The sequence below is a fragment of the Panthera tigris genome, chromosome A2, assembly GCF_018350195.1.
Source record: "Panthera tigris isolate Pti1 chromosome A2, P.tigris_Pti1_mat1.1, whole genome shotgun sequence".
Lineage (NCBI taxonomy): Eukaryota > Metazoa > Chordata > Mammalia > Carnivora > Felidae > Panthera > Panthera tigris.
In genome coordinates, this window is record NC_056661.1 from 163,066,618 (window position 1) to 163,081,818 (window position 15,201).

The 15,201-nt window shown below is 51.3% G+C and overlaps 1 protein-coding gene across 9 annotated transcripts in view; it reads left to right on the forward strand.

Annotated features, from left to right (window-relative positions):
* The window catches only part of ACTR3B (actin related protein 3B), a 91,032-nt gene that overhangs the window by 46,681 nt on the left and 29,150 nt on the right, over positions 1 to 15,201 (forward strand). For all 9 annotated transcript variants that reach the window (XM_042976038.1, XM_042976071.1, XM_007087544.3 and 6 more), the window contains 4 exons: positions 1,494 to 1,601; positions 4,267 to 4,410; positions 7,190 to 7,363; positions 8,926 to 9,018. In XM_042976038.1, the coding sequence (XP_042831972.1) occupies positions 1,494 to 1,601; positions 4,267 to 4,410; positions 7,190 to 7,363; positions 8,926 to 9,018 (519 nt within the window). The remainder of the gene's footprint in view (positions 1 to 1,493; positions 1,602 to 4,266; positions 4,411 to 7,189; positions 7,364 to 8,925; positions 9,019 to 15,201) is intronic.

Here is a 15,201-nt window from a genome sequence, read left to right on the forward strand (position 1 = left end):
CTTTTTACATGCCTTACAATCTAACGTGTTTTCTTTGGGTGACAAGATTGAGATATAGATATGGTTCTCTTTTTGGCCTTTCTCCCTTTTGATCATAGTAGAGGAAAGATACTATGGAGTCTGTTGAAAAAGAAAACAAACACCTTTAGAGGGTCGCCCCTATGGATCTGGGCTCCTGTGTTTCCACAGACTTCCAGAACTTCTCTTGAAACTTCTTCTTCACGGTGTGGGGAGTTCTGTTGGTTTTGGCAGTTGTTTGTCTGTGATCCTGTATAAAGAACTTGGCTGAAATTTGGGGGAATATTGAGATAGGTGTTTCCCAGAATGTTTTCTGCATGATACCTGGTCCCTTATTTTTAAGGAAAAGGAAGAGGAGTTGCATGGGAGAATAATTTGGGAGATCCTATGTGCTGTAGCCTGCATGTGGTGACTTACAGTGGGTAGCAGAGTAAAGGCCCTGAGAATGCCTGCGTTGAAGAGGTCTGTTCATCCCAACACTTCCACATCTATTCAACCAGAAATCTGCTCTTCTCATAGGTTATTTACGTTGCATGGATTAGGGAGACTTTTTAGAAAACCCTGAACCACAGCCAAGTGCATCAAGGCTGCCTGGAGGGCATTTTATATAAGATTCTCAGGCTTCGTCTCAGACCAAGGTTTTCAGCCCCGGAGCTTTGGAATGGGCTGTTCTCTGTGGTGGGGGCCGCCCTGTGTGTTGCAGGATGTTTGTCAGCCTTTGTGGCCTCTACCCACTAGAAGCAGCACCACCACCTGTCTCTCCTTCCCTGAGTGACAATCCCAAGTGGTTCTGAACGTTGCCAGAGATTCTCTGGGGGCGACATTGCCCCTGGTTGAGAGCCACTGCCCTGGTCCTGCCAGATGAGAGTTCCTGGGTGTGAGGCTTGGTAACCGGTGTTTTCTTCTTTTATAAACTCCACAAGTGGGGCGCCTGGGTGGCTCCGTCGGTTGAGCATCCGACTTCGGCTCAGGTCATGATCTCACGGTTCATGAGTTCGAGCCCTGCGTCCGGCTCTGTGCCGACAGCTCAGAGCCTGGAGCCTGCTTCGGATTCTGTGTCCCTCTCTGCCCCTCCCCTGCTCATGTGCTCTCGCTCTCTCTCTCTCTGTCAAAAATAAATAAACGTTAAAAAAATTTTTATAAACTCCACAAGTGATCCCTCACTGCAGCCCATTGGGAACTAGTGGCTTAGAGATTAAAATCTTCTTACTCCTTTATAAAGTTCCTTTCTCATGGGCTTTCCTTTGTACAGATTTGATTTATTTTATTGGAAACTTGGCTCATTCAGCTTAAGTGTGTTCAATACCTCATACTCAATCCTTAAGTTCAATTTGGAATTTGAATTTTCGGGGAGGGTGGCGGACAGGGGAGGTGGAGAGTTACGTGGACTAAGTAAAAAGAGCGTATTGATAGGCCTGACGGCAGCGACTTGAGAAACATTCCTGTGTGCTGACGATTCCGCGTCTCGTATCCAGGCGGTGCTGGCCTTGGCTGCATCTTGGACGTCTCGGCAAGTTGGCGAACGCACGCTAACGGGGATCGTCATCGACAGCGGGGACGGGGTCACTCACGCCATCCCAGTGGTAAGCAGGATGTTCAGTGCTTCACTCTCTGTAGGCCTCACCTGATTTCGAGGTAAGGGAAGAAATGAAAGAAGACACGCTTTCTGTAATCAAAACACCACGTTAAAAGTCACGGCTGTGCTTAGGAAAGGTAGCAAGAGCTTTTACACCCGGTAGATGAGAAAGGACAGCGCCCCTGGGCCGTGGCGTCAGCACTTGTGAGCTGGTCCTTGTGAGCACTTGTGAGTGGCAAGGTCCTGCAGTGGGGACGACGGCCGTGGTCTGGTCCCGTGGCCCCCGCTTGCTCCTCCAGGCGTTTGCGTCACCAGGGAGGTTTTCCTGGCCCACGTGCGGGGCTGCTGGGACAGACGTCCTCTTGGATTCCAGACTGTAGGCGTGGTGCCTGGCCACCCGAGGGGTTACCGCCGTTCCGTGACAGGGTTGTATTCCTCTGAGCGGCTCATGCTTTAGAGGAATGACTTCCTGTCTTCAAATGTATTCAGGAGTGAGCAGCAGAGAAGGCACATTCTGACTTGCAGAATGCTCTGTGATGTCGCTTGTTGGTTTTAATTTTCAAAACGTTAGAGAAGTGATTCCTAGTTCAGGCTTCAGGAGACACCTGCAGTCAGGAAGAAGCAAAGCCAGATCTGCCCCGTGCTGTCTCCTCGGGCCCCTGCCGGGTCGGGGTAGGGGGGCTGGGGCCGGGGCAGCTGGTCCCTGCAGGTCCGGTGCGGGTTGCACCCTTGGGCCGGTCTCCGCACACTCACTCCTCTTGTGGGTCCCCGAGGAGGCCTGGTGTGTGACGCTGACTGGCAGGTTCCAGCGCCGGCTTCTCCCCGAGGTTATGCCCTCGACCTTGAGTACAGACTGAGCCCCCGGGGAGAGGCGGCAGAGGACCTTGTGGCCTGGCCTGGCCCGTGTCTCAGGTGAGGAGAAGAGGAGGAAACATTTCATGCCGAGTGCAGGCCCACAGAGAAAGTGGTCGTAGAAGTTTTTATCTCTGTCTGTTTATCCTTTTTTTTCTGATTATAAAAATTCCATTTGTTGTACGAGTTGTACTAAACTAACAGAAATGTGGAGAAGAAAATAACATGACCCAGAAACATGCCCAGAGAACTGCATTATGCTTTTTGTCTGGAGAGCTTTCCACGTTCTTTTGCTTAGGTGCACACATATGTATGTTTTAAGCAAAACTGGAATATTCTATGTCTGGTTCTGTATTCTAACTGTATCATAGGATTCTAAACTTATGTTTTACATGTTGATCTCTGCCTAGTGTTTTTTCTTGTGTTTAAATATTCTGTGAAGAAATATTTAATAATTGCCTAGTAGCCCATCACGTGGGTTTGGGATAATTCATTCGTTGGCTTTCCTGTTGTTGGACGTCTAGGGTTTTTCTTTATTTACTTTTATTTTTTAAAGTCTTTAATGCTATGATGGAGCTGATACTTATTTAACACTGGTTGACTTCCTGGTAGAAAATGTTACGAGTGAGGCATGCAATGTGATAATTATGAGTGGTTTGTGTCAGCTAGTATTCTTATGAGTTTAGATTGATCTTTAATTTATACATGACTTTTATTTCCATACTAAGATATTTTATAAATAGCTTGGACTCTGTGGAGGGGCCAAATCTTTTCTTAATTCTAGAGTTCAGGTACATGAGAAAAACCACGCCAGGAACTCAGTCACGTGCCCTTACAGCTTAGTGCTGACTGTGCAGTGCTGGTAACCACTAGCCTCGATCAACTGTAGGCGAGGTGGACTGTCCCCTCCACCCCATGTCACACGGGCATGTGGCGCAGACTCTTTTCCTGCAGGGACCGTGGCGGGAAGCCATCCCTTCTGGCCGCCAGCCCCCAGAGAGTGAGCGGGGCGTGTGTGTCCCGGGAAGGCTGGCGAGGGACCTGGGCCACACTGCACGCTGTGGGTGTGTGAGCTCTGGGCACGGCCCCAGTTTCTTTCTGGGCACGGGTGGGCAGGCTTCACCTGCTGGGAAAGCAGCTGAGTGAGAGGGGTCCCTGTCCTGACCAGCACTGGCCTCCAAATGCGCAGGCTGGGGGGTAACTCGCCAGAATTACTCCCAGCGAGTGTAGCTCTTCGTGCAATAAATGGGGTTATTTACTGAGTCCTGAGTACGTGCCAGAAACAGTGCTATGTGCTTGCCTTCCTCAAGTCTCTATTGTAAACCCCCGTGGGGTCTTGTTCACCCCATACTGTGGGGCTGAAATGTGGTGACAGACTGGTCCGTGGTCACCCAGCTGACAGATGTGGAACCAGGATTCGAATGCAGGTTGTCTGAGCCCCGTGTATTTAACCAAATTGTTGACTCTTAAATATAAGTAGGTTTATAGTTGGTTTAATAGTTTATAGGTAAAACTTTTTCCTTTTTGTTAGACGAACATAAAACAGTTTCCTCTTCTGACAACATGACTTATTGGAAATGAACCGGCTTTTCCTTTCACATTCCTGACACAGTCATCATTTTGCTTGCTTACAGAGAGTCTCAGGTTATATTCATGGAACTGTGCATGCAGTCACTGTAAAAGACCTCCAGTCTTGGGCTTTGTGCACAGTGGGGACTCTAAACGCTTGGTGTGCCGTGAGGGGGTGGGACACGGGGTCCGGGGAGCTCTGCCCTACTGGAGTTACTCATTCTGGTCCTTCTGCCTCTTTTCTTCCTTAGGCAGAAGGTTATGTAATTGGAAGCTGCATCAAACACATCCCGATTGCAGGTAGAGATATTACCTATTTCATTCAGCAGCTGCTAAGGGAGAGGGAGGTGGGAATCCCTCCCGAGCAGTCATTGGAGACCGCAAAAGCCATCAAGGTAAAAACAGATGGGAAATGGGCTGGTTTGGGCGGAGGGGGGTGGGGGGGGATGGGAGGGGGAGAAATGGTGTTTCCGACCCTTCCCCTTGCTACCATCCCCCTGCTCCCGCTTTCGTTCCTCTCCCCGAGGACGTGGGTCTCTGGTCCTGTTTACCACTTGAGTTGCGGGGCAGGAAGCCTCAAAAGCTTAGCCTTTTCCTCTGAGCATAAATGCTGTGGAAGCTCCAGCTGTAAATGAGAACAGCTTGATAACGGGTATTGAGCACAGGCGCACGTAGTACAGCATCATTTAATTGGAGCCTAATTAGATGGAACCCTCAATTAACTGCATGTGCTTCACGTCTGGAATGAGCAGCAAACAGCAGCCACAGCGGTGTTAGGAAGTCTGCGAAGCCAGCCAGGGCTCGGACTCCTGTCGGGTATTGCCGTGCGAGGTTCCTTGCCCTGAGAATAACCGTGGAGACTGAGGCCTTTCTAGGGTCCAGAATCGTTAAAACCCATCTGTATTTTCTGGCCTCTAGTTACCATGCTGGAGAAGTTACGGGGGGGTTTTAAAGCTTGGAAGAAACATGGCTCATGGGTCCTCACTTAAGGTGTCCGCTGGGCCCAACCCTTCGGTTCGTCTGTGTTCCTTCTAAAAAAAGATCCTTTTAGAAGGAACTTCCCTTACTACGTTTCAGAATCAGGACAAATTATTGTTTGAGTCAAATGCAAGAGATTTCAGTGATGCAAGGATAGTTACCACATGGATTAAGAGGGAAGGGTTTGTTTTTGGAGAGGAGCGAGGTTGTGAGGTGGGATGTGTGACCTTGAGCATCTCTTTCCTCACGGGACACACACTTTCTGAGCCACAGAGGCGTTTGAGGGGAACGAGCGACCGGGATTCGGTGCTCTTGGTGCCAGAACAGGACAGCTCTGGGCAGACCTGGGGGCAGAATTGACAGAAGTCTCACAAGACTCTTTTTTAAGCTAAAGTATTTTCCAAGGCTTTCCCTCTTTCCCTGCCTGTCTTCAATGAAGGAAATTTGGGTATTTGATTCATGCTTCCTCGCCATCCCAAGTCTGTTGCTAATGTGAATCAGAATCGAACTTCTTGTCCCTGACACTTAGGGGTCCCTCTGGGGAGTGTGAGTGTTCCCTTTCTCGTAAAGATTATTGAGTGTGGTGACTGGTGCCTTCCCGGTCCTTGTGGTGGTGTTTGCTTTACTCACAGGCTATGCGGGGTCCAGACCCTGAGATTGGAGGGGGCCATTCAGGTTATGATGATGTCCTGCTCAGCTGTGAGGGCCGGAGTAGGAGACTCCTCCCTGACCCTCCAGATGAGCCGTGCTGGCCCTGCGTGTGGGTTACCTGCTGCCTGTTGCCTCCTCTCTGCTTGTGTAGAGGAAGAGATCCTGGAAAGATCCTGGTTGAGAGGTACCCCAAGAGATCCTGGTTGAGAGGTGCCCCAGTGTCGTGGTGCTACTGTGGCCATCTCCCGTGGCCATGAGCAGGCCTGAGGCTGCATAGATCGTGGCACACAGCATCGTTGCAGCCTGGGTCCAGAATTTAAGACTAAGACTGCTGCACTCCGCCCAGCTTTATGAGGCATTTCACGCCATCGGTTAAGCCAGGGCAGATGCCGCGAGAAACGGACCAGGCTCTGAGGACAGCTTGGTGTCTCTGTCCGCAGCCCGGTGGATTTAAAGTCGTGTTGCCTGACGCCCCCTCCCTCTGTCATCAGGGAACAGGGATATGTAGCAGATCTTGCCGTCCGTCTGAAAATTCTGCTAGGGCATATCAAGGATGGCATTAGAATACGTTTCAGGGATTCTGAGAAACTTTGATCTTAATGTCATGGAAACACCTGCACAGGTCCTTCCAGAATCCGTGATGAGCGCCAGCTGCGTGCCTGACGCAGCGCCCACTTGGCTCTTGCCCACAGAAAGCTTCCTTTCGGCAGCTGGTACCCAAGTGCCACCTGCTGGTGTGCTGAGGTCGGCTCTGAGGACCGATGGTCCACCCGGCGGTTCCCCGTCAGGCCTTATCAGATGCCGAGGGAACGACTGCTGTGCGCGTCTCCGGTTGGCTGCCGATGCCGGGGGAAGGCCGCTCGCGGTTCTCTCTTGCGGCGGCGCATAGGACCCCCGTCCCCCTATCCGCGTCTGCCTTTTTTTCGGCGGCACCTGCCACCACACAACATACTGTGTCATTGACCTCTTTGTTGTGGTCGTGGTGAACTGTGCGGCGCTCAGCCAGCGCGTGTGCTCTGGCGGCCAGGGATCCCTTGCACGTCCTGCACGCCTCGGCACTCGGGAAGTACTCGTCCCGGGGCCCGTGACTGGGCCGTGTCCGACTGCACGGCAGGTCAACGACCAACGGATCGATCATGGCAGGCGTCAGGATCAGTCTCCTGCACTCGGCGCGGGCCTGCTGGTCCAGAGGCCGAAGGCAGGAGCGCCTGGGCCAGGGCCATGTGGGGGCCTCAGAGGCATAAGGGAGGAGGAGACGGGAGACAGGACGCATAGTAGACACGTGTGGACGTGGTTCCAGACAGAATGGCGACAAAATCTGTTGGAGTGAGACTGGTTCATAGCTGAGTTGCAAAGAGAGCGGATTTACACGTCCGACATAGGAGCGTAGTCGTGTCTGCGGTGAAAGGTGACCGAGTGTGAGGCCCGATGGCACGTCCACACTGGTGTCCTGCTGTGTTCAGTGCTTGGGCTCACTAGGTATTTGCTGGAGGGACGAGACTGCGCGGTTAATGCCTCGTGACGTCTTTGTGCTCGTGTCTCCAGGAGAAATACTGTTACATTTGCCCGGACATAGTCAAGGAATTTGCCAAGTATGACGTGGATCCCCGGAAGTGGATCAAGCAGTACACGGGCATTAATGCGATCAACCAGAAGAAGTTCATTATAGACGTTGGCTACGAAAGATTCCTGGGGCCTGAAATTTTCTTTCACCCAGAGGTAAGAGGTTTGCTCCCAGAGAGTGCACAAGCGAGGCGTGCGTGGCAGGACTGACACGTCGTGTGGGTGGAGGCCGCCCCGTCTGCGTGGCTGCTGCCCTCTGCCTCCGCACAGACCTCGTGGTCGAAAAGCCGGTGACCAATTGGCCTGCAGGCGGTTGGGGAGAGCAGAGAATGTGATGGAATTCAAAGCGAGCTCACGCTGCTGCGGAAAGTAGTTTCTCTCAGGGACCAAGTGAAAGTTGCCTCTTTTTAAAAGTGGGGTGACACGTGGCCTTTCCCTCTTTCGTGACCATCCTTCCTAATCCCAGGTTTTAGCCCAGGACAGTCCATCCTGCAGGGCAGGTTAAGCTTCCCGAGGGCGGGCCTTGTCCGTCATTACGTAGTGCTTGAGAATTACACACGTCATCAGTTTAACTGTTAGTCACAAAGAATTACTAGTTTTGCAGGAGCAGTGATTATGAGGCAGCATTTTAAGGTTTAAATGAAAGGCATTTTACTCGTATTTTGGTCTGTTTTCCTGCCTAATTCAGCTTATGTTCCCTAGGTTACAAACTGCTGCCTGTTTTTAGTTGTGTATATGACTGTTGTGTAGGGGGATGTCACACACATACGAGTTCCTACAATCTAGTCACATCGTGCTCATTCCCTCCTGCCTTTGACGACACCAACTTACAACAGCCATAAAAGTGACAGTGTCGGGTGAGCCGCTGAGCACCTGGGTCCCTGAGACTGTTGTACATTCGGGCTTTCCTTGATTCTAAAACATGCTTAAAATGCAATGTAACCGAGTTATTTATACTTCACCTTATGTAAGTTGTAGAATTAAATCTAAGGCTGTTCACTCAGCTTGCTTGTTACCGTGTTGATTGTGTCATTTTAAAGCCACCGTCATCACAGATGTACCCCTCCCCCCAACTTCTAGCCCGCTGCAGTGATCTTTCATGGACTCTGCTCTTTGTGTTTTTTTTTGTTATATCTTGGCTGATTTTTTCATACTATGAATATTCGTAAGTGTTACTATGTACTCACCGTGTCCCTTGTTACATATCCCACACATCACGCGTGTGCTCCTAATGCAAAGCTGGTCTCTTTGTCAGCCTGATCACTTTCCCTCACTAAACCCACGTGTCTCATCTTTTTTTTTTTAACGTTTATTTATTTTTGAGACCGAGAGAGACAGAGCATGAACAGGGGAGGGTCAGAGAGAGAGGGGGACACGGAGAATCCGAAACGGGCTCCAGGCTCCGAGCTGTCAGCACAGACCCCGACGTGGGTCTCGAACTCACAGACCGTGAGATCATGACCTGAGCTGAAGTCGGACGCTCAACCGACTGAGCCACCCAGGCGCCCCATCACACGTCTCATCTCTTAAGGGGACATATGTCATCATCACTACACACAGTCACATGGGATTCATTTGACACATTGAACATTCCAAAGTGAAGTTTTTAAAGGAATGGTGAATTCTGTATTTGTTAAAGTTACTTTTTGAGAAGAGTTTTTCTTTTGTCCTGTTGACAGAAATGTATAATGTTTCTTTTACATTTGTATGAAATTTAGTTTGCCAACCCAGACTTCATGGAGTCCATCTCGGATGTCGTTGATGAAGTAATACAGAACTGCCCCATCGACGTGCGCCGCCCGCTGTATAAGGTATAAGCCGCTTGGGTAAGGTGCTTTGACCTCGTTTCAGCACACATCCCCATTTCACTCTTGTTCGATAGGCTTTGTTCAAGGCCACTATGGCAGTAAAATATTTTTCTTAGAGGAGTGGGGATGACCTAAATGTCTGGAAATAGTCTCCTTAACCAGAAATAGTTAATGTGAATACTCTAGTATCTTCTTATCTGGCAAGCTGTGTTAAGTTGGACAGTCTTAACCACATGTACTGATGGGAAGATAAAAGCGATACTTCCCCTCATGCTTTTCGTGAATTCCACTCGTCTTGTTTCATGCATATTTAGTTCGGTGTCAAATGAGGTGTTGTTGGGAGAAGGTAGAGCCTGAGACGAAACAAAGAGAAAATGCTCATGTAATATTTTCTCCAAAGTTCTGTTTTATAAGGAGTTTTGAAACTTGAAATGACAAAAAGCTAGCCCGTGTGATTACAGGATAAAGAAATATGGCTGACAGCCACGTGCTGGGAGCAGAAGGTGGTGGTCGGGTGGCCTTCAGTGTCAGTTAGCATCTGCCTGAGTGTGTCACCCCGTCACTGCCTCACACTTTATCCCGCCTTCCTCAGACTCTGGTACTTCACGCGAGAGAGGAGGGAATCAGGCTCAGCACTGCACGTGAGAGAGGAGGGAATCAGGCTCAGTACTACACGCAAGAGAGGAGGGAATCAGGCTCAGTACTGCATGCGAGAGAGGAGGGAATCAGGCTCAGTCGAGGGGGCTCATTGCTAAATTTTGTTTCATCTGCAGTCTTTGAAGAGAGTGAGGTAAATCAATGTCAGTTCAAATGAAAAGATGTCAACAGTGTGTATTGTTTAGTGAGAAAGCAAGTTATAAAATTTACATATGGTATTATGTCATTTTATGTAAAAATGGAGTTCTTAGTTGCATATGAGAAAAGGATTTGAATGATTACACAATACTGGGGGTGAGGAATGGATTGTACTTTCTACTTTTTGTGTTTAAAATTATTAGAAATTTTATGGTTAACAAATTTTTTTTAAGTCTATTTATTTTGAGAGAGCACACAGTGGAGGAGGGGCAGAGAGAGAGAATCCCAAGCAGGCTCTGTGCTATCAGCACGGAGCCCGACGCGGGGCTCAGACACTTGAACCGTGAGATCAGGACCTGAGCCAAAGTCGGACGCATAATCGACTGAGCCACCAAGGTGGCCCAACAGATGTTATCTTTATTATTTGGAAAAATTCACTATATAGACAACTTTTTATGGGTAAAAACAAGTTATAATTCTATTTTTATTTGTTGCATATTCTTTACATCTCTCTCCTCCAGTAAAGTGTGCAAGAAAAGGGAAACAAGACAGATGGCAGTATTGAGGCTTCATCTTTTTATTGTTGGAGTAGCACGTGGCGTTCTTCCCACTTGTTACTCTCCCCCCACACTAGCTGTGTCTTCTCGTCCGTGAAAGTGAGGAGCAGGTGTCCACTGTTTAGTCTTCATTGCACCGTAACGGGAATGCAAGTCGTGCGGCAGTTACGGATCGCTCGAGATACGGGGCGAGATTTTTCTCTGCACAGTTTAGTTCACATTCGGTGGATTGAGAGGATTCTCGAAGAAGAAATGGCCTTTGGAGAGCGTGTGGACTGAGCCCCAGACATGGGAGAAGGAGGTACCTGGGCGAACTGGAGCAAATCGGTCTCAGGCTTTTTTTGGTCCTGCTTTGTGTGTCTTGTCCCAGGACAGGTTCCTTAATCTCTGTGACTTGAACTGGCGAGGTTGGGCAGGAGTGACAGAAAAGATGAGACGGTCTTTCCTTTTACCATGCTAACCTGCTCGGGGTCACCCAAAGGGGTTGGCCTCTTGTCTCTTCCCTTGTAGGGTGCCTGGTCCTTCTCTTCTGACCAGTAATTGCACTGGGATGCCACTTCCAGGCGTGGAAGTTTTAAGTGGCTAATAACAGTCATAGGAGCGAAGGAGGATTAGAAGTGGGAGAGGATATCACTTCCAAAGTGGAGGAGGGAAAACAGGTTTTGGGGGCTGGGAACCAGAGAGTCTGCAGAGGTGGCTCAGCTCCCGGCACTTTGCCTCCTCACCACTAGGGGGATCTAGCCTCCACTTCCGATGCTTTCTGGACGCTTCCAGGTGACTTTCCTGTAGCCATCACAGTAGCTACACATGCCAGTCGCTGCTTACGTTTTGTCTCCTAAATTGAGGGTCCTTCTGCTGTCACCAGTAGCTGCGGGCCGGTCGGGCCTGGGGACACAGAGTGAGAGGAGGTACTGGCTAGTTTCATCGCTTCAGGGTCATCGTGGTGGGTGAGGGCCGTGGGGAGAGCTTCCCTTGGTGCTGGTAGCCGTGCACACCTACTCCCTGGGCCGCAGCCTGGAGGAGGTGAGCACAGAGCCCGGGGTCGAGGGGTGGGCAGGTGATGGGATGTGGAGGGTGCAGTGCGGCCCGGGGAGGGTCAGGACCGGCAGCGGGACAAAAGCAGGGCCTTAGCCCAGTTACTTGTGTTTTCCAACATTTGTTTTAAAATAAAAATTTTTTTATTGATGTTTATTTATTTTTGAGAGAGACAGAGACAGAATGCGAGTGGGTTAGGGGCAGAGAGAGAGGGAGACACAGAATCCGAAACAGGCTCCAGGCTCTGAGCTGTCAGTACAGAGCCCAACACGGGGCTCAAACCCACAAACCGTGAGGTCAGGACCTGAGCCGAAGTCGGACGCTTAACGGACCGAGCCACCTGGGCGCCCCTCCCAACATCGTTTTAAAATCTCAGATTTCTGTCAGCACTGTACTCGGGAAGTTGGAGAAAGTGATTGAGCTTCTCAGTGAAATTTTTTAAATGATAGGAAATCTCAGATTTCCTTTTTTTGGTTAATTTGTTCTCCAGGTGCCCCTTACCTTGTTCAGAAACAGCCTGGGGCGTCTCCATCTCTGAACAGGTTTCTCTCGAAGAAATCGTGTTATTTGCAGACTTTAAATGATCATTTAATAAATAGCCACGGCTCCTTTGTTGAGCGCTGATACGCCTTGAGAACTGGGTTAAGCATGTTCCTCACAGCCGTGGCCTGGGGCGGCTGCGGTTTCTCTCCCCATTCCGCAGACGGACCCGAGGTGGCCGCTGGCTCCAGGCAGCCCTGCTGTGTCCGGTGGGGCCCGTCACGCACAGGCTGTTGGTCTTTCCCTCCTCACACACATCCCTGGAGGACGATGATATCCTCCTTTACAGATCAGAAGACTGAGCTCTGAGAGCAGTTGGGGGCACGTGAGGTCACGAGCTGCTAAGTGGTGCAGTTGGGTTTGGAGTCCAGGCCGTGTCCCACATCTTGGAAAACCCACGCGTGTTTCATCACGTGACGCAGGATGATCCTCCAAAGAGAAATTGCGTCCCTGACCACGTCACCTTTGTTTGGGCTTGTCGTTTCTCCCCTGTGGTTTTGGGAAGGGTTTAGTCGGCCGTGGTTGTCACATTTGTGCCGAGTGCGTCTTGCGCTCTGTGAGCCACACGAGTTTTTCCGTGGCCTCTGCAGTGTCATCGCGGCCTCGCAGTTGGCTTAGGATTCGGGTAAGGTTGAGAGGGGGAGGCTCCATGCCCTGTGGGGAAAAGAGGGACACAGATGGGACCGCACCCCCTTGTCCCTTTGTAAGATATCAGGGTGGACTAGAATATGTTACCGGAAAACTTAACCCTGATATCTATGTCTGCTCAGGGGACACGTCCGGTGGGGGGTGGCAGGCCACGGGCAGCACAGTGATGGGGCCAGCTGTACCGCCAGGCACTGGGGGTGGGCAGGGCGATGGAGGGTCTGTGGGCACCAGTGCCTCTGCCACGGCCACCATGAAAGGAACTTGTTTCTAGAACACAGGGCTCGATGGGCATTGAAGCTCCGTGTAGAGGCCTGGGGGTACCTGCCAGGCACTGGCTGTCGTAGCGCTTCTCCCTCATGGGGACTTTTCTGCAAAGGGCCAGACGGTGAATACTTGTGGCTTTTCAGGCCATTCGGTCTGTGTTGCGTTTCCTCGGTCCTGCCCCAGCAGCCGTAGGCGACGCGAGCGACTGGAGGTGCTGTGTCCTGGGAGCTGGGTCCGTTGCAGGCACGAGAGGGCCAGGAGCCCGGCCCCGACAGCGTCCCGATGGGCCCTCTGGCCTGCGTGTTTGCTTACCGGCGGCCGCTGCTGCCCTCGGGAAGCTGACTGTCAGGCCCTTTTCACTTCCGGGTTGCTCGGCCGGTGCGTGCTGAGCTTTCCCCCCGCTGTCACCCCTTGTGGGGCCGTGAAGGGCTCTCCTGGGGCTTTGTGGTTCAGATTCACCCTGTTCTTTTGGTCCCCCTCCACTGCCCCTCCTCCTCGTCAGGGTGGCCGTGGCCTTGTCACGGAGAGAGCCGCCAGCCGGCGTCTGTGTTGGGGAAGCACGCACACGTGTGGGCTTGTAGGTTTACGAAAGTTGCCTGAAATCTCTCAGTTGGAAGATACGCTGCGAAAACTTGCGGGGAGCACGCGGTGGCCTCGCTCCAGGGAGCTGCCGGGTCAGTGTCTGGGGCCGCGCGCGCTTCCCTGCTCTCTTGCTCCTCTGCCTCCCCGCCCGGCCGGCTCCGGCGGCCCCTGCACCTGCCCCGGCTCCAGCAGGACGGAGAGACCCGGACACAAGTAGGAGACACGGTCCGGACCGCAGAACTCAGGACTGGGAAGGAGGTGGTGCGTGTGCCGAGCCCTGGAGGATTAGCCGCGTGGGTGCGCTGCCCGTCCGGGGTGTGGGCGCTGGGCTCCTGAGCACGTGGCCGCCGTGCGTCGTCCCTGCAGACCCCACAGCCTCACACGGGCGGCTGTGGGACCCTGGAGACCCAGCAGGACTCTGGGTGCCCTGAGGGTCTGCCCTCGGTTTCAGGGGAGGCCGTCTTCCCCTCACCCAGCTCGCTCCTCACGGGGCTGTCTAGACCGGCCAGGCCAGGACTGATGTTTACCAGGCCCAGCCTCGGTCACTGCTGGTGGTCTCTGGGGAGGAGGAGAGCAGGAAGAGGCTTATTTTGGGCTCTGTTGGAAGCACCTGAGACAGTGCTGGCCATTGAGCTAGCACCTTGCTCGGGCTAGTAGACAAGAAAGCAGAGATGGTGGAAGAATGAGAATGATAGGTGGCTTTGACAATTTAGAATCTTTAAAAAGGCAAAACAATTTTTTAGACAAAAGTAGTCGTAATCTAAGTTTTGTTTTTTTTTAATTTTTTTTTTTTTAACGTTTATTTATTTTTGAGACAGAGAGAGACAGAGCATGAACGGGGGAGGGTCACAGAGAGAGGGAGACACAGAATCTGAAACAGCCTCCAGGCTCTGAGCTGTCAGCACAGAGCCCGACGCGGGGCTCGAACCCACCGACCGCGAGATCGTGACCTGAGCCGAAGTCGGACGCTCAACTGACCAAGCCACCCAGGCGCCCCTAAGTTTTTATTTCATTCTGGCCTGTAGAGTAGAAGGGTAGGTATTTACGTGCCTCCCTTTTTAGTTCGGCTGCTACGTTATGGAGGCGGGAGGCTGGAGGGGTGCTCGTGTGAGGGTCCAGTCTTGGTAGTCCCGTGGTTTCCCCCAAAGACCAGGTTATGACAAGGAGCAGGTGCTTCTGGAAACAAGTTTTCATCCCTGGCCACCACGCCAACACCTCCAGAGCGTTACAGTATACACATGCCTGGGTCTCTGTCCAGAGATTCTGATATAATTGGCCTGGGCATCTGGATTGTAAAAGCTTCCCAGATGATTCTAATGAGAACCACTGTTAGCAACTAGTTCTCTTCTGGATTAGTCAGTGTTTTGTGACTTTTATGCTTTACTTGAGGGCAAAGCCACTTTGAGTTGCTTTGTAGTGCAATTAAGTGTCTTCTACGTCTGAATTCTGTGTATCTGGTATCTGGGTACCTGCTAACTGCAGGACTCCATTGTCGTTCAGTTAGAGGATGTGGGTGTGTATGAGAGGTGGTTCTTGTCTTCAAGAGCTTCCAAAAGCCACAAATAACACCGAGACAATTCGAATGGAACCCCTGCAAGCTAAATGTCATTCAAGTGAGTCATGCATATTCTGGTAATTGAGGGAAGGGGCAGATTGCATTTAATGAAATGGGATCATGAAAGCCTTCAGAGGTGGCAGTTGAGCAGAGTCTGAGGTTCGGCTTGTGGAGATGAGCGGGAAGGCCGGCGGGGGAAGGCACTTCACA